A 20,000-nucleotide genomic window follows, 5' to 3' on the forward strand; every position below is an offset into this window, starting at 1 on the left:
GTGTGTGTGTGTGTGTGTGTGTGTGTGTGTGTGTAAGTGTGTGTGTGTGAGCGTGTGTGTGTGTGTGTGTCTATGTGTGTGTGTCTATGTGTGTGAGCGTGTGTGTGTAAGTGTGTCTATGTGTGTGTGTGTCTATGTGTGTGTGAGCGTGTGTGTGTGTGTCTATGTGTGTGTGTGTGTGAGCGTGTGTGTCTATGTGTGTGTGAGCGTGTGCAGACCTGACAGCAGCAGGGCGATGCCTCCGGTCCGCACTCTCCTGCTCTTGGCTCCATTGGCGAAGGCGCTGAGGCCGAGCACCACTCCAGCAAAGCAGCTCAGGATGGCGAGCAGCATGAAGGCACGCGTGGCGTCCCAGAAAGCTGTGGAAAACAAACACAAACAAACACACACACACACACACACACACACACACACACACACACACACACACACACACACACACACACACACACACACACACACACACACACACACACACACACACACACACACACACACACACACACATATATATGACATGGCCTCCATAATAAAGACATTTATGAAAGTGTAAAACTGATGAAAAATCAAGGGTAGAAAAATGTTGGAATGGAACAAAAATATTCTACAGGTCAAGTTCTGGGACTTAAACATTATGTAGACAAACTTTGAGGCGGTGTAGCCACCACCACATTGCAAAGTATCTGCAATCGTTTTGAAAGTTTCAACCGGAAATCCTCTAGGAACAGTTTGAGAATGTCTTTTGACTTGCCGACTGACTGCAGGAATGTTTACCAGAGTTGCACTGAATGTATTAAACTCGTCAAAAACGGGGGCAAAAAAAAGGTATTGCGTCACAAATCACATTTTAAATATAAAAACAACAATATTTTACAACAAACAGTATCCACACGAACATTCAAAAACATTTACACACACAACCTTCACACCCTTAGGCTACTGATGATTCTGCATACAAAACATACTTTCAGCATAAAAACTTTTTAAACAAAATTAAAACTTACACACACATACACACATGCACACACACACACAAACACACAACCAACCAACAACACAACAACACCATGCCAAAGGGCCAGGCTCGTTGACCTGGCAGTCAAAGTGCAATCTGGTGCAACAAACAGAAGTCCCATCCTTCCCAGTGTGCGCACGAAGAGAAAGTACAGTAGGGATGATCTCTGCACACAATCTAACCCTTATCCTGCAAAGTCCTTATCTGCTTCCTTTCAGATCGTGTGTGTGTGTGTGTGTGTGTGTGTGTAGAAGGAAGGACATTAGGCTGCCCGCCCTAATTTGAGTGAGTGTGTGTAGTGTAGTGTGACTGTATGAGAGTGTGTACTGTAGTCACTCTCCCATAACAAGGAGGAATGTGCCTACAGTACTCCCCTCAGTAAACTTGGGTGTGTGAGCGTACGTCAGCGCGCGCGCGCGCGCGTGTGTGCGCGTGTGTGTGTGTGTGTGTGTGTGTGTGTGTGTGTGTGTGTGTGTGCTTCTGTCCACTCAGCCCCTATAAGAGTGTGTATGGCCCCTCACCTACACCGAGTGCTTGTCAACTGTGTGTGTTTGTCCACTCATCCAGTAAGTGTGTGTGTGTGTGTGTGTGTGTGTGTGTGTGTGTGTGTGTGTGTGTGTGTGTGTGTGTGTGTGTGTGTGTGTGTGTGTGTGTGTGTGTGTGTGTGTGCGTGCACGCGGTCACTCACCCACAGTGAGAGTGAGAGTGAGTGTATGTGGGTGGGCGTGTGTGTGTGTGTGCGCGCGGTCACTCACCCACAGTGAGAGTGTGAGCATGGCACTTGTTGTTGATGCAGAATCTCCACAGTCCCTGGTTGGCCGAGTTGCCCGAGTAACGGTACTGCATCCAGAAGTCGGTCGCCGTGGAAACTATGAGCAGCACCAGGGCAGCCACACCACAGAGGGTGCCCCCACCTGCCCACGTGTACAACATCAAGGGGAGACCTGGGATAGCACAGTCCTCCTGGAGATCAACAGGCACACAAGGTCAGGCCGTGGTCACTGGGAGCGGAGAGGGAAACATGGGTCACTAAACATCAACCTGCAAACAAGACTTGCAATGATGCCTGTCTGTCTGAGACACCTGGAAGTGTTTTGAATCTCTAACATGGAGTTTTATTCCTGGCTGCCTGCAACCGCTTTGCCCCTGACCAGGGCAGTTAATCTCCTAGTTGCCCCGGTGGGACTGTCTCTGTTAGTGGTCTCTGTAAGCCGATTCGGATAAGAGCATCAGCTAAATGCATGAATAAATACAATTATTGAAACATACAGTCTTACAGTAACCTCCACCTCAAATGGAATCTGTGGCGTCATGAGCGGAGTGGAGTGGAGAAGGCCATTTACATCCACAAGGTGACTCAGCAGTGGAAAAGCCCACTTACATCCAGAAGGTGACTCAGCAGGTTTGAGATGAAGGGGCCAGCCATGTACCAGGAGCTGCTCTCGTGGAACACAGCTGGACACACTATAAATTCTGCCACCCGAAGCCCCTGTGAAAAAGACTGCGGGGGCAATTAATTAATCTACCCCTTTCTCAACCATGAATGTGAACTGTCCACACAGCACCCACCACATCAGCACATTTCAACCCTCACCATGATGCGCCACCCCCCCCCCCCCCACACACACACACACACACACACACACACCCATCCTCCCACCCTCAAACACAGCAGAACTGGCCTGTGGTGTTTGACAAAGCGTTGCACTGCACAATCCAACATTCATCTGCTAAATACCAGCTCTGTTCTGCAGGGAACCTCAGAGAAAGCAGAAAAGCAGGAAAGAGCTCCCTGCTGGACACAGCCACTGACCGTGAACAATCTGACCCATTGTGTTAAACTGTCATCTCCGTCGTTTTCAAACACAAACAGAAACAGCGGCAGCAATGCCATGGTGCTAGAGGCTGAATTTGCTTAAACCCACGACGCATCGATAACACAGGCGGCAAGACCTCCGACCAGATGATTATTTGTTTAAGCAGAATTCAGGGAGAGGATTCTAGAACATCTGACCATTGTGACTCAGTTCGTCATGGTTACGCCTGGATTTGGTTATTCTCCACTAGTGTGGCTGTGCTAATGTGGTGGTGCTGTGTGTTGGTGTCAAAGTGTTACGTCTTAGTGTGAGTAGTGTAAACAAGGACCTCTGTGGTGATGTGTTAGTGTTGAGTGTTAAAGTGGTAAGTGTTAGTGTAAGTAAGGTACTTTACACTCACTATGGTGATGTGTCAGTGATAAATGTTGTGTAGATCTAGTGTGTGTGTGCTAGGTGTGTTATATTGACTCTGTGTGTGTATGTGGTGTCTTAATTGTTATATTAGCTTTGTGTGTGTGTGTGTGTGTGTGTGTGTGTGAGTACCTGTGATGGCAGCGGTGTGTGTGTCTCCCCAGTGTGCAGCTGCAGTCTGAGGGTCTCTTTGCTTTTTAAAGCACCAGGGCCAGTTGGCTTTATCTCCACCACAATGGAACGAATGATCCAGTGCAGCACGTGAGCAGTGAGCTCATCCCTCTCTCTTTCTCTTTCTCTCTCTGTGCAAGCTCTCACTTCTGCCACAGTGCTGCCATCACTCCATTCCCCTCCACTCCTCCCCCCACACAGTTCTCCTAGTCTCCAACTCCAGTGGGGGGGTACCACATGTCTGTCAATCACTCTCTCTGTCTCACAGACACACACACCCTGATCTCCCTCTCAGTTTGTTTTGCCAGAATCTCCATACCTTTCTCTCTCTTTCCCTCATTCGTCTTGAGTGAAAGCCGCTGATCATGGCTGACAGAGATTTTAAAACATTCTGCAGGTTCTCCCTCATTTTCACAGACAAGACTTACAAAATTATTTAAAGGTTATCCCTCATTTCCACTGACAAGATTTTACACATTTTTTAAACAGGGTTCCCACTTTAAGTCAAATGTAAAATTCCATGACTTTTCCCTGACAAAAAAATCTGAATTTCCATGATTTACTATACAACGAATGGTACAATATACTGACCAAAGATTTCAGAGTAGCCACAGAGTGTTCAGAAATCTTTGACTTTTTTAGATTCCCTGATATTCCATGACTTTGCCCCCAAAATGATCAAATTCCCTATACTTTCTAAAATTCCATGATATTCCAGAAATGCCATGACTCATGGAAACCCTGTTTAAAGGCTATCCCTCTTTTCCACTGCCAAGATCTAAAAACCCTCCACAGGATTCCAAGACATGCTTCAGCATGCCAGTACAGCTCTGCTCTCCATATCTCCGATAGCTTCTGGCCGCTGGCCTAAGCCTTATCTGGGCCCTGCAGTGGGTCACGGCCTCCCAACAGCCAGGGACTTCCTTTCACTGTCATGATGCCCTTGTGTAGCCTGGGAACAGGGACGGACTGGGACTAGAAAAAGGCCCTAAACTTCCTTCCAAATCGGCCCACTACCCTACGCAGTAGCCTATGCATGCATACACTCATCTTTGCTGTCTCACATACTATGCACGCATACTGTACTCTCATCTTTGCTGTCTCACATACTATGCACGCATACACTCATCTTTGCTGTCTCACATACTATGCACGCATACTGTACTCTCATCTTTGCTGTCTCACATACTATGCACGATACTATGCACGCATACACTCATCTTTGCTGTCTAACATACTATGCACGCATACTCATCTTTGCTGTCTCACATACTATGCACGCAAACACTCATCTTTGCTGTCTAACATACTATGCACGCATACACTCATCTTTGCTGTCTAACAAACTATGCACGCATACTGTACTCTCATCTTTGCTGTCTAACATACTATGCACGCATACACTCATCTTTGCTGTCTAACATACTATGCACGCATACACTCATCTTTGCTGTCTAACATACTATGCACGCATACTCATCTCATCTTTGCTGTCTAACATACTTTGTCAGTCAAGGTATCACATTCAAAATAGTTGGTCCCATTTTACAAAAATGGTCATTATTGATTGGGTGCTGCTGGACAATTTGGGTCCCATGACATAAAATACTTCTGGGCCTCTGAAAGGCTAGGGGGGTTCAGGGGCATATGCTCCCCGGTGAAGACACTTTTAAAAAATAACCCCTTAAATGATGACTTCTGGTATATTTTGTGGAAACTAATTGATAAATTGACTTAAAATATATTACATGCATTGAATATGGCATATTACAGTACAGCATATAAAAACCTACACAGGTAGTTATGTTCAACTCATTTTAAGCAAGTCTATTGGGAGTTTGATCTCATCACATAGAGGCTACATCTAGAGTAGGCCTAGCTCCTGAGCATCTATAGCATCTTTGAATAATCTAAAGGTCACATCTGTTAAACTCACCTCAACATGACGTTTACTAAGGGTAGAAAAAAAAAGAAATCTTATCAACCTTATCTTGTAGCCTAAAGAAAGCAACACTGTCAAATATGTTTGACCTCTAGTCTGTAGGCAAGACAGGGGTAGCTCACTGTAAACCCCTTATAACATGTAAATGATCTGTTTACATGTTATATTCTTGTTTTCTATTTATTCATTTAACTATTATTTTATTAAGAATGAAGAGGCCTTCTGCCTTTTCATCGAATGGACGGCCGTTCTGGACTTACAGATTAGCCCTTGCCTTACAGATTAGCCCTTGCCTGAGAATATCCATATGAACCTTTGGCAAATCTGGGATTTGCTCTGCAGGTCCGTCTGGTGAAGAGTCTATTGAAGTCCATTTCCATCGTCCCTAAAACAATCTAAAACACAAATACAATCGATAATCCGGTATGGACGTGTATTTGGAATTGAGTGAACAACTACATTTAAAACCTTTATTTTCGAGATTGCTACACTTTTGAAACAATATGTTAAGTCTAATGACCCAATTTGAATTTTCACTATTAGTTACGCCCCTGCAGGAAGTCATAAGTCAATGAACCTTTCCTGACCCATTCTCAATTACAAATGAGGTCTGCGTGCTAACCAGGCTAATGGCTCCCCACAGGCTACAATACAGAAATATATGTACTCCAAAAGTACGGAATATGTATTGATTAATCAGCCTTTTACATGCATGTATATACCCCTACCACTCAAAGCAAGGAGTTTATGTAAAGTTTATTTCAAAGATGACATACATTTTTGCCTTTATCATTTACAATGATCACAAACCTGAAAATGCATATACATGACCATAGAACAATACAAACCTATTCGTAAAGTACATCATTTTGACAGTAAGAAGGAAAACAAACTTCCATCTTTAGGCAAAATGTCTCATACACAGAGTGTGTGTAGGGCATGTGATCCAGACACACACATCGCTGAAAAAGCTTTTGCCTGTTAGGCGAGATTTCACATCCTCCGACAGGTAGCCATGGCGACAGCATCCTGACCCCACAGTCAATTTAAAAAAAAAAAAAAAAAAAGAGAAGCAGATCCTGCAGTCTACCCACAATGCACCATGGGTATGCATGACAGGAGAGGATTCCCCTGGGGTGGGGTGGGGTGGGGTTATTCCCAAGCTCAAGCCGGTGTGTGCGTGTGTGTCTCTGCACAAGTCATTACAGGCGTAGTTTGGTGGGGGGACAGGGGACGACGACTTCCTGTTTACTTGCGTCCCCTTCCTCCTCCCTTTCCCCCCCTGCCCCCCCTGCCTGCTGGACCCCCCCTGCCCCCCCTGCCCCCCCTGCCTGCTGGACCCCCCCTCTTGCCCCCCCTGCCTTTGCCCCCGCCGCCTTTGCCCCCGCGCTCTCGCTGCTCCTTGCGCTGCAGGCCTCGCATGTCCTTCTTCATGCGCGAGTCCACCACGCGGAACTGGCCCTTCACGCCAGACGGACGCGGAACCTTGCGGCCCGCCCCCTTCTTGGCCACGATGTAGGTGACGTCGCGCTTCTCCTTGCCCACGCCCGCCTTCTTATAGATGCTGCAGGAGGAGGAGGAGGAGGAGGAGAGGAAGAGGAGAGGACGAGTCAATCTGCTGTGGGAGACCAGCTCACGTATGGGAATAAGAGGCCCACGGAGTGTGTGTGTGTGTGATGGTGGAAGTGTGTGTGTGTGTGTGTGTGTGTGTGTGTGTGTTAAACTGACCTTCTGAGCTGTGCCATTTTCTCTCTTTCAGAGATGTCCACAGTGTTCACCACAGCCTCCGCCTTCTTTTTAGCCTGCTCCATCTTCTTCAGCATCTGTACACACATGCGCGCGCGCACACACACACATACACACACGTGCACAACCACACACACACACGCGCACAACCACACACACGCGCACAACCACACACAGATTACCACACTCAGATTAAACTCTGATAACCACACAGGAACAGCAAATTAGTGGCTTTGGAGCTCAAACGCTCGCCTGGTTTCACTGGGTTCGCCGTTTCGCTAGGTTGGCAGGACGCCCGGTGTCTATGTTCTTTCTGTCGTTCGCTTTGCTCTGCTTTTTGGAATGAGAAACATGACCCAATAGAAAGGCATATTTAACGGATTCAGTGTAGACAGACAACATTGACAGGCACTCGCTCGGATCCTGTTCGGACATGGTGTAAGGAGTATTGGGCATTTGTTTTTAAAACATTTTAGCGGCTGAATATCGTCTTCACGCAGCTCCAGACTAAAAGAAAGACGTCATGCTGCAAAACACAATCTGACTCTGTGTGCTTAGAGCATCATATTCCACATTAATATCAGTGATAAAGACTGGACCAACAGGAGTACATTTTTCAATCAGCCACCAGTAGCCTCTTGCTGCCACTTGTTACCTTCATCCATTTATAAGTTCTTGTTATAATCTCAGCGGCCTTCATCCATTTATAAATTCTTGTTATAATCTCAGCGGCCTTCATCCATTCATAAATTCTTGTTATAATCTCAGCGGCCTTCATCCATTTATAAGTTATTGTTATAAGCTCAGTGGCCATTTTCGTACTGCCATTATTCGGTCGAAAGGTCAGTAAAAAGTAAAAAGGTCAGTACACATGCATGTGTATGTCTGTTTGTGATTGACAGATGTTGCTCCCCTGAAAGCTGCTTGTGTGTGTGTGTGTAAGTATCTCACCCATATCTTCTTGCGGGCCATTGGCCTCGGCTAGTTCTGTGTGTGTTTTGTGTGTGTGTTTTGTGTGTATGTGTGTCTCACCCGTCTCTTCTTGCGGGACTTGGCCTCGGCTACTTTCTTGATGGGTCGGGCGTCGATCTCCCTCCAGCGCTGCTTGTACTCCTCCACCATCTCCTTGGAGACTGGGATGGGCTTCTTCCTGTGCTTCTTCTCATCGTCCACAAACCACGCTGGCACACCCCATGTGGTCTCGGAGCTCGCAAACCTGGACACACACACACACACACACACACACACAAGGTTGAAATGTTATGTTAGTGACATCATCTATCTCCCAGGGCGTGCACTCTCACACTCTCTCCTGCACAAAGAAATGGGCGCCTGCCAGGTAGTGTGTAGTTAAAAGTTAGTTTATTTCACATTTAAATCAAAAATGTAAAATATAAATAGCCTACTGTCATGGGCTACAGTGCAGTGACATTATGTGTAATTATGGTAGTAAAATTATGTACCGGTAATTGTGTAATTACATTATGTGTAATTATGGTAGGCCAACTTGGAGTGAATAATACACAGACATTTCTTTTCAAGTGAATAGGCTACTCTAAAAAGCCAGCTCTCACGGGCCGCATCAAATGATGTAGCAGGCCGCATTTGGCCCGCGGGCCTCGACTTTGACACATGTGCACTCAGTCTTAGAGTTGAGACAGGCAGTTTACACACACACACACACACGCACACACACACGCACACACACACGCACACTCACAAGCCTACCTGTGGAAGGAGCCGTCGATCAGGTCTCTGCTTTTCTTCTTGGAGGTGGCGATCTCGGTCCCCAGGGCCAGTCCCTCTGGGGTCAGGACGCGCGCCTTCTTACCTGGGCACAGGTGAGACGGTCACAGTGTTACCGTAGTGCCGTTACCGTGACAACCACACACAGAGACCAGCAGAGCTCATACTCACTGGTGCTCTCCACCGGCACAACTTGGAAGTCGTCGTCGTTGTCGCCGTCTCCGTGGTTACCGCGCGACCCTGCGGACCTCTTCATCTGGGCGATGTCTCTGGAGAGATGGCAAAAGAGGCGTTTACCAACCGATGGTAAGAACAGAGACGCATTTTTTTGACGGCTTGCTTATGGGGCAGACAGCTAGTGGATCGTTAGGAAAGATTAGATGAATGTGATCATTTATGTTTGGTTTTTTTGGGCCTGAAATTACTCATACAACCTTTAACTCTACAGAGAGACCAAAGGGAGTGAGAGTGGCTTCAGAAGACAGGACGCCAAGACAGGATGCCGAGACAGGACGCCCTGGGTTCCACTCCAGAGTGCGTCTGCTGAAAGGGATGTTGGACTACCGGCCAAGTTATCGACAGGCTATCATTTTGCCAACTCTCTCTCACTCTCTCTGCGATCTCTGCCAAATCACAGAGCTGTTCTGACCTCTAATGACCTTTCGCACATCTGTCCTCATTCACGCTAGGGCTAATGCAAAGGCATCATCTTTAAAGGGCCACTCTGTAACTCCAGTCATTTCTTCGCCGATGTCTCACTTTTGTTGTCCCATTTTTCTCTACGGAGCACCCCCTACAGCTTTGGGGTGCATATTTCACAACCGTCTTTTTGGCCTTTTCACTGGCTCTGCCACGATGAAAATGTAAAAGATGAAGCCATCTAATAGCTAGCCGGCATGGCTAATCGGAGCTTGAGGAGCTTCTCACGGGACTTCCTGATTCAGACACTGCCGGGACGCTAGTGCAGATCTTGCAGTAGAGAGAGACCTGGGAAAGCCGCCATTCTGGCCACAACAGGTCATTTAACCATCACAATGATTTCTAAACTGTTTTATGAAGTTGAAAAATTTTGCATAGGGGGCCTTTAAAATTGCAATCTGAACTTATACAGTTAGCTACAGTTAGTACACCTGTCCTCAGAACCACGTAAACACCTGTCCTCACTGTCCGGTTTAGTTAAGTGTGCTGTGTTCTGCGTGCATGCCTGTGTGTGTGTGTGTGTGTGTTTTTGTTTTTTATTTTATTTTCTCCTCTTATCCATATGCTATCTCTGTATTATGTCTTATTTTTACTGTAATAATAAAATACAAATTAATCCCTGACCCCCCCTTCCTCCTCCTCCCCTCACCCCTTCCTCATCCTCCCCCCCTTCCTCCTCCTCCTCCTCGTCCTCCTCCATTCACTCACTTCTCATCATCGCTGCTGCTGTCGTCGTCAGAGTCACTCCCACTCTCCTCGTCCTTTTCCTGTGTCACTGCAGTCACTTCCTGTGAAGGCCCCTCCTCTTCCTTCTCCTGCTCCTCTGATGGCTGCTCCTCAGCTTTCCTCTTTCGCCCTTTTATTGCAGCAACACAGGACAGGTTACACACACACACACACACACACACACACACGATTCACACACGTAGAAGGCTCAACATAAAGACACATTTAAACACACACACGTATGCACGCACACACACTCATACAAACACACACACCTATGCACGCACACACACTCATACAAACACACACACACCTATGCACGCACACACACACACGTGTGCACGCAAACATGCTCATACAAACACACACACGTATGCACGCACACACACTCATACAAACACACACGTATGCACACACACACGCTCAAACACAGAACACTCCTTTCCCTGTGTCGTTTCACACGCAGAAGGTTCAACGCACGCGTATACACACTATCAAACACACACAAGCAAACACACACACATACACACACTCACCTGTGGTGGCCTGTTTGCTCTGAAGTATCTGAGTTTGCCTAATCTCCTTCAGTGCATCAGTCTCCTCATCCAGCTCCAACTCAGAGAAGATCCCCTTCAAGAGAACACAAAAGAGTCAGCAACACACACACACACGCACGCACACACACACACACAAACACACACACTGTCTCCTCATCCAGCTCCAGCTCAGAGAAGATGCCCTTCAAGAGAACACAAGAGTCAGCAACACACACACACACACACACACGCACAAACACACACAATGTCTCCTCATCCAGCTCCAGCTCAGAGAAGATGCCCTTCAAGAGAACACAAGAGTCAGCAACACACGCACGCACACACGCACGCACACACGCACGCACACACGCACGCACACACGCACGCACACACTGTCTCCTCATCCAGCTCCAGCTGCACATGATGACAGACTGAAGCTGAAGACTGTGACGGTTCCTGCTCTTGTCCAATACCCCTGATGCGGTGGGACCTTTAATCCCACCACATCTCATCTAGAACTCATTTTTAACTTCAACAGAAAAACATACACACAACTGATGTGCACTCAACAGGGCCCCCTGGTGGCTGGACACATCAGTACAGTCTGGTTACACTTTACTGACTTTCAAGTGCCTGGAATTGTTTATATCTAAATATTTCTATTACATACAATGGTGACTGTGTGTGCGGTGTGTGCGGTGTGTCCAACCTTGCTGTGTGTGCGGTGTGTGCGGTGTGTCCAACCTTGCTGTGTGTGCGGTGTGTGCGGTGTGTCCAACCTTGCTGTGTGTGCGGTGTGTGCGGTGTGTCCAACCTTGCTGTGTGTGCGGTGTGTGCGGTGTGTCCAACCTTGCTGAACCACATGCTGGTCTCGCGTTCTTTCTTCTCGTCTTTCTCCTCCAGGTCGACCAGCAGCTCATTGTCCTGGCCTTCCTCCTCATCCTCCTCAGGGGCACTGAAGGTCACCCTACAGCCAATCAGCACAGAGAATAAACCATCAATACAGGAGCACAACCAATCAGGAAAGAGAATAAACCACCAATACAGCAGAACAACCAATCAGCAAAGAGGAGAATCTCCTGACTAAGTGTTAAAACTGGGAAATCAGTCCAGAGAAAGTAAACTCAAACAGTCTGAAGATTTACCAGAGATGTTGTAATTAGGGGAGATAGCAATCTCAGCAGTTTTCTTATTAGCAAAAATGCAATTGCTAACTATCGGAAGCTGTTTTGTTTCAATGTTATCCTACGGCAGCCATCACCAAATGGCGGACCGCGGTCCGAGTCCGGACCGTGACGTGATCCTATCCGGACCCAGACCATAATAGCCTAATTTAGATTTTCACGCAAGATTTCAAAGCTGCGCTAAATGTTTCGTTGGTTAGGATAACAGCATTTACTTCAGGAGCTTCAGGAACCATATCATTTCGCTTGCTGCTACTCAGCCAGTGAAATCTGTGAATTCTGATAAAGTCGAGTCAGTGAGTAAAGTAGCCTACTATGGAGAAGAGACTGATAGCCTGAAACGAGCGAGGAGAGGAGACGGGACGAGAAACAATCAGATGGATATCTAAGTTAACGATAAGTAAGTTATTTTCAAATCATCGATTGCTCAAAGAGGAGAAAGCTAGACAGCGAGAACAGAGCTTTATATAACGATACGGGGGCAATACCACGCAAAACTGTCACGTCCGTAACGCCAACTAAATATGGATGTGACAGTTTTGCGCGGAATTGCCCTGGACCTCTTCTATAGCCTATATTCTGAGACAGGTGATTTTAAGCGGCAATTTGAAACACCTCTACTAGACAAAGCATATATTTTGAGCAAGCATAGGGTAGGCTAGGCCCATTCAACAGTGAACTGAGACCACAGACCACACGATTTAAGAAGGCAATATGGCAATCTAGTTAAGCCTACATGCATTTACTGCCCAACAACGTGATATTCCTGGGTTTCGGGTCAACATAAAAAAAAAAAAAAAAAAATTAAACTAGCTGATTAATGGGTTCAAGGAACCAGCTGTGGAATATCCATCCTTGTCTCAGCTCAAGATCTTAAAAATAGCCAAGGCAGTTTTTCTCCCCAATTAGGCTACTCTTATCTTGCCTTATTTCTCCTCATTTCGAATGTTGCCTTTTAGGCTTCTTATTTTATTTCACATTAAACATTAGGCCTAGGCCTGCAATCTTCTATTTCTTGAATTTCCCCTAGGGGATCAATAAAGTATCTATCTATCTATCTATCTATCTATCTATCTATCTATCTATCTATCTATATATAATCTATCTATCTATCTATCTACAACTAAGCTCCATCCATCCATCCTAATATTATACATACATATACATAGCCTGAACACGCACGTTAAACATTATGATGCTCCGGACCTTTGGCTTGAGGAAATTTTCCGTAACTGGACCTCGCTGAAGATTAATTGAATACCCCTGTCCTACGGGATCCACGTGTCTGAAGCTAAAGGTGGTTAACGCTTACGTCTTGTCACCCGACGCTAAAGCTAATTAACTCGTACGTCTTGTCACCCGAAGCTAAAGCTAGTTAACTCTTACGCCTTTTCAAACCAATGCTAAAGCTAGTTAACTCTTATGCCTTTTCCCCCCTAAGACTGGAATCTCCCTTTTTACAACCTCTGGATTTAATCCGATTTAGAACACAGACAGAGAAAGGCGGGAACGTAAACAGGAAGTGATGCGTTACTTCTTCTTGGGCTTCTTGTCCATCTCTTTCTCCTTCTGCTCCACCTCCTCCATGTCGTCCGAGTCGAGGTCGGAGGCCAGCGAGATCTTGTCTTCCTCTTCATCAGAGAAGTACACGTCGTCCTCGCCCTCCTCATCCTCGTCCAGAAGGGCGTCCACCGCCTTCATGTCCCCACCGGAGATCTCACACAGCGCCTGGGTGGGGCAGGGGGGGGCAAGACAGGGTTATAGAACTGATCTCACAGAGCGCCTGGGAAGGGGAAGGGGGGCAAGACAGGGTTATAGAACTGATTTCACGCAGCGTCTGGGAAGGGGCAGGGGCGAGACGGGGGTTAGAGAACTCTAGGGTATGGGGTCTAGGGCCTGGGAAGGGGCAGAAAGCAAGATAGGGTTATAGAATTAATCTGGGGTGGGGCAGGGGGGCAAGACGGGGTTATAGGACTGTTCTGGGGTGGGGCAGGGGGGCAAGACGGGGTTATAGGACTGTTCTGGGGTGGGGCAGGGGGGCAAGACGGGGTTATAGGACTGTTCTGGGGTGGGGCAGGGGGGCAAGACGGGGGTTACAGATCTCGCAGCTCACACAGGGTGGGGGGCAAGACAGGGTTATAGAACTCTAAGCTCACACAGGGCAGGAGAGGAACGGCCAAACTCTCTCCTCACGGAGAACGTGGAGGCTAGGCCATGGGTATCAGAACAGGAAGGAACAGCAGAGTGGACAGGGAGAGCTGAGATGACGCAAGTCACACTGAGAGGTCACACAGTCACAAGCACCATTAGTGACGAGAACATAAACTTTCCACTTTCCAACTATAGCATTTACTCAGGCTTCTGCTATATAAACACCATTACACACACACACACACACACACACACACACACACACACACACACACACACACACACACACACACGAGCACTGACCAACAGAACACACTCCAGGCAATCAGGAAACACACTCAGTAATGAGGGGTGATTGCCCATAGTAGCCGTCCCAATTTATACTGTAAGAGTTTGTTTACTGTCACAAGTTTGCACAAAATAAATCTGGCCTCTTTGAAATGGTTCACTCAAGACTTGGATCCCTTGAGTTTGATCCCTTGCACTTGAGTTGAGTCTCACTCTGATTAAATTATAAATGGACCTAAAAAAAGACATTTAAATATTTCACTTTTTTCCATTAACATCACGAAGGAGCATCAATAAAGAACTCTGCAAGACTTTCACATACACATTCTGTACAAGTGAAAAAAAAGAATAAATGTCCATTATCATTGTTGACAAAACCTCCCCAAACGTGCACACACTCTCTCTCTCTCTCTCTCACACACACACACACACACACACACCTTGGCCTTATTGATGGTGTTGAGGGAGAACATGGAGTTGTCGTTGCCGTCGGCGATGGACACCCCGGGCAAGTCCATCTTCAGCTCCACCCTCTCCCTCTGCTTACGCCTGTCCTTCAGCAGCCTCTTCTTCTTCCTACACACACACACGGCCGCGCACACACACACACACACAGGCACACATCAGCGCACACACACAGGCGCACACACACACGCACACACAGGCGCGCGCACACACACACACACACACACACACACACACACACACACACACACACACACACACACACACACACACACACACACACACACACACACACACACACACACACACACACACAGGCGCGCACACACACACACACACGCACACACAGAGACGGACACAAATGCATACACACACTTGGGTTAGGACACTGCTCCACCACTGAATGAGGTTAATCTGAGGAGTGTGTTTAACGCATGAGAGCAGATGAGCGTTCAACAGGAGGGCCGCACCGTTTGAGCTCAGCGATCTCCTCTGCTTTCAGCTGCGCCAGCTTCTTATCCATCTCCTCCTCCTCATCCTCGCCATCGTCATCGCCTCGCCCTGCAGACGGAGCTGCTCGCTCCCCACCCGCATCCTGACCGTCGGAGTCACTCTCTTCATCAGAACCCATACTGACAGGAGACAGAAAGAGGAAGAGGAGGAGAGAGAGAGTTTTTTATTAGTATAACTATTATTAATGTCTCCTATTTTGATTATTCCATGTTTTTGCTTTTTTTTTGTTCTTAATGCTTTGGCAATATTGTAACCTGAACAGTCATGCCAATAAATAAATGAATTGAATTGAATTGAATTGAATTGAATTGAGAGAGAGAGAGAGAGAGAGAGAGAGAGAGAGAGAGAGAGAGAGAGAGAGAGAGAGAGAGAGAGAGAGGGGTTATCACACATCGCAGAGAGAGAAGAGAAGAGAAGAGAAGAGGAGAGAGAGAGAGAGGAGAGGTGAAGGCTGAGGGCAGGAGAGAGAGGATAAATGAGTGTGAATGTGTGACTGCCAGTAGGGCAGAGTGTCCAGGTGAACGGTTACCTGATCTCCTGACCGGTCTGTCTGCCGTCCTCCTTCACTTTTTTGGCCACATGGCGCCTCAGCTTGGCCCTCCAGGACAGCAGCAGTCTGGGACAACACACACACACACACACACACACACACACACACACACACACACACACACACACACACACACACACACACACACACACACACACACACACACACACACACACACACACACACACACACACACACACACACACACACACACACACACACACACACACACACAATCAGTAAAGGACTGGAGTGAACTGGAGAAAGCACACATCGCCCTTCTCCTGACTAAAGCTTCACTCCACAACAGATGCCAGAATAGCAGCATAACAGTCTTAACACACAGCACACGCACACACACAGTACGCAGAGCAAAGCAGACACACACACACAGCTGTTTGGCACCAGCTTACCGGAGTTCCTTCCGCCCCAAGACTTTGATGTCACGGCAACACTCCTTGATCTCCTCCGAGGTGGCGGAGTGAGACTCGAGCTCAGCGTCGTCAAAAGAGATCTGGAGTGGGACACAGGAAGTGCATTAAGGACACAAGAACTGCATTAAGAACACAGGAAGTGCATTAAGAACACAGGAAGTGCATTAAGAACACAGGAAGTGCATTAAGAACACAGGAAGTGCATGATGGACACAGGAAGTGCATGATGGACACAGGAAGTGCATTAAGAACACAGGAAGTGCATGATGGACATAGGAAGTGCATTAAGAACACAGGAAGTGCATGAAGTGCATTAAGAACACAGGAAGTGCATTAAGAACACAGGAAGTGAATTAAGAACACAGGAAGCACATGATGGACCTAGGAGTACACACACATGGATCAGTGTGTCCAAAGGTAGCCCTGATCTCACTGGCTTTGAGTGTGTGTGTGTGTGTGTGTGGCTAAGAGAGCATCCAAGCGAGGGTCTCACCTCACTGGCTTTGTGTGTGTGTGTGTGGCTAAGACAGCGTCCAAGCGAGGCGCTCACTTCACTGGCTTTGTGTGTGTGTGTGTGTGTGTGTGGGTCTCACCTCGTTGGCTTTGCTCAGGAAGTCCACAGGGTTCTCAGCCCGAAGGAACTCGGTGACGGAGAAGGTGTGGTACAGAGTGAGGTCTCCATCGTCATATCCTTCAGCCTGGAACACAGCAACACACACTGGTCAGTCAGTCTCACACACACACACACACACCTCATATCCTTCAGCCTGGAACACAGCAACACATACTAGTCAGTCAGTCTCACACACACACACACACACACACACACACACACACTGGTCAGACACACACACACTTCATATCCTTCAGCCTGGAACACAGCAACACACACTGGTCAGTCAGTCACACACACACACACACAGTCACACTCACACACACACAGACCTCATATCCTTCAGCCTGGAACACAGCAACACATACTAGTCAGGCTGGGAGGCACTGACACAGAGCAAACTCTCACACACTCTCAAACACTCACATACATACGCACATTCACACACACACACCTTTGGTTTCTTTGTGTTGACGAGCTCCTTAACGGTCTTGACCTGCACCTCCACCTCTTTAAAGGCATATTTGGGGTCGAAGAACTTATTATCAATTTTATCTGGAGCCAGAAAGCCTGTGGAGGAAGACAGAAAATAAAAACATTTATCCACCACACACACACAGGGATGAGAGTTTGAGAGTTGTTGGTTTTGAATGTCTAATTTAAAGTGGTTTTAGAGAATGAATACCAAGTGTGCAATATCAATACAGAAGTTGAACGCTTTAAAATTTCTAAAAAAAAAAAACATTTCTAAAACAAAGCTTTGTATTGGAATCATTAGTGGAATCGTTAACATGTGGATGTTTGGAACCGATTCCCAAGCCTACTTACACACACACACACACACACACACACACACACACGCCACCCACTCTGGCAGATGACGAAGATCTCGGCGGACTCGTTACGGGAGGCCTGGGGCTTGGTGGCCTGGACCTTCTTGAAGAACTGCTGGAAGATCCACATGAGCGGCTGGTAGTCTTTGGAGCGGAACACTTTGGTCACGAAGGTCCCACCTTTGGCCAGAAACTCACACGCCAGTTTGAGGGCCATGAGGGTGAGGTTGGCTGAGAGGGGTCAGACAGAACAGGTGATGAGAAGCACTGTCGGTACTGAAGCACTGAAGAACTAGTTCTTCTTACAAAAAACTTCTTGTCATTTGACACTTCTCACATCGTCCCAGTAACATTCCCTAATTCCGACCATCACAGCAGCTTAGACTTGAAGACATGAAGTTTATTTGTATTCTATAGAAACATCAAGTGAGAATTTCAGAAAAAGCATTTACCGGTAACTGCTTTATCAAACTAAAAGTCCATGCACTTTCATAGACAGCAGATATATTTCACTGTTTAACAATCCAAGGTATATGACATAAGTCTACACACAACACTGCTGCAGGTAGGAGAGTCTGCTGGAGTTTGAGCATTAAGCCGTACCCTGAGAGAAGGCGTCGTGCTGCCAGTTGGCTCCCACGTTGGGTGCACCATCGTTAAGGACCACATCCACCTTCCATGTCTGGAGCTCCTTGCGCAACGCCTGAGCAGGACGGAGGGACAGAGGACACGTGCATGAGCACGAGGGATAGAAGACACGTGCACGAGGGACAGAGGACATGTGCACGAGGGAGGACACATGCATGAGCCTTTCGTCCCAAGAGCCTACGGAACAGCCACTCCACCCTCTCCACCCCGCCCCTTGCATCATACCTGTCGGCACTTCTCGGTAGTGATGTCCTCCTGCAGGGCCACCACATTAGGGATCGGCTTAATGGGCACCAGATCCACACCTACGTCAAGAAGGGTCAAATTAAACCAGTGTGTCTGACCACAAACACAACAACTACATGCTGTGCAATTACAGTAAAACATCAAAAAAAAGGTGATGTCATTTGGCTCAATCTAGACTCACCAATAATGAGACTGGACACTGGCATAAACTTAGATGCCACCTGCAACCTAAAATGAGAGTGTCACACAAGTAATTATATTAGAAAACGCATGGGTCTTGTCGTTTCACATCTACACGGTGGATCTATTTCTGAAAAAATTTCACACAGCTATGCATGTTTCATGAGAAATTTGCAAAGGTTGGTTTAGTCATCACACATTAATATAAGCACACAAATAACAGTTAATGTCCGTGTCTTTTCTCCTCAAAATCATCCTGAAAGGCGCATGTCATGGGGGATCACCCTGTGCTGGACCTACCAACCACCGGGAGCCGCACAAAGATCCAACACAGCCCGGGCCTTCTGGAGAAACTGGAATTTTCTGTTCAGTTGGATTAGCTTGAAAGACGAACGGGATCTGTACCCTGGTAGACAAAAGCAGAGATGAAGGATTATGTCAACAACACGGTAACTTAGATCTTGTGACGAACCCCCCAAGCAAGCAATCAATCAATCGTGTTTTTACTAGTATTGCTCACTGTGGCACGCGTTAATGTTGTGTTCACCACTGTTAATGTTCAACATGTCATGAGTGAAAGCCATGCCTTGTCAAACCTAGTACACGCTTCCATTTAATGTTTAATGATAGTAGCCACTGCTGGCTAGCACCGTAACAACTAATACTACTATAAATGTTAGTGCTTACCCGTCTCCTTCGCCAAATGGTAAAATTTATCCTTTCTGGTCTTTCCGACCTTTAGCTTTTTACCCATTTTCAATTCTACAAGTAGTGTCCTATATAATAATGGGCTTCAGGTTAACTTTTTAACCAGCCGCTTCCCGAAAACACTACACGTGTGTACAGCTGGCTGGCGCAGGAAGGTGACGTCAGAACACGCTTTGTCTTCTTCCTCTTGTCGAGTGGTTGTTTCCAACTCCGAGCCGTAACTGTTCATTGCTGCCACCTGTAGGCGTCCTATGATGCCCAAAATGTATTTAAATTACATCACGTTTTGTAAGCAAAAAAGACCATACGACAAAGAATACACACGAGTCACATTTCATATTCATTCATTAGTTTATTCTTTATTGAAACAGTGCACAA

The 20,000-nt window shown here is 46.9% G+C and overlaps 2 protein-coding genes across 2 annotated transcripts in view; both read right to left on the minus strand.

Annotated features, from left to right (window-relative positions):
- lim2.2 (lens intrinsic membrane protein 2.2) overlaps positions 1-1,948 on the minus strand; it is a 4,193-nt gene extending 2,245 nt beyond the window's left edge. Inside the window, exons 1-2 of the mRNA XM_076277698.1 lie at positions 1,771-1,948; positions 219-359 (exon numbers count right to left, since the gene is read on the minus strand). Of these exons, the coding sequence (XP_076133813.1) occupies positions 219-359; positions 1,771-1,948 (319 nt within the window). The remainder of the gene's footprint in view (positions 1-218; positions 360-1,770) is intronic.
- Positions 1,949-6,073: 4,125 nt separating this feature from the next.
- Positions 6,074-19,759, minus strand: ftsj3 (FtsJ RNA 2'-O-methyltransferase 3). Its single transcript, XM_076279106.1, has 21 exons — positions 19,602-19,759; positions 19,215-19,320; positions 18,916-18,962; positions 18,714-18,793; positions 18,444-18,543; positions 17,877-18,071; positions 17,462-17,577; positions 16,988-17,092; positions 16,374-16,474; positions 15,940-16,026; positions 15,368-15,529; positions 14,873-15,008; positions 13,528-13,721; positions 11,659-11,776; positions 10,810-10,903; positions 10,256-10,403; positions 9,020-9,117; positions 8,831-8,933; positions 8,135-8,318; positions 7,085-7,179; positions 6,074-6,920 (listed from the first exon to the last, which is right to left on the minus strand). The coding sequence occupies exons 1-21, from the start codon at positions 19,666-19,668 to the stop codon at positions 6,605-6,607; spliced, it is 2,652 nt and encodes an 883-aa protein (XP_076135221.1). The 5' UTR covers positions 19,669-19,759; the 3' UTR covers positions 6,074-6,604.
- Between the last annotated feature and the right edge of the window lie 241 nt (positions 19,760-20,000).

Source organism: Alosa pseudoharengus, unplaced genomic scaffold (assembly GCF_046254945.1).
Source record: "Alosa pseudoharengus isolate Yale_2024_CS ecotype anadromous, Long Island Sound unplaced genomic scaffold, YU_APseudo_1.1 YU_APseudo_1.1_scf_11, whole genome shotgun sequence".
Lineage (NCBI taxonomy): Eukaryota > Metazoa > Chordata > Actinopteri > Clupeiformes > Clupeidae > Alosa > Alosa pseudoharengus.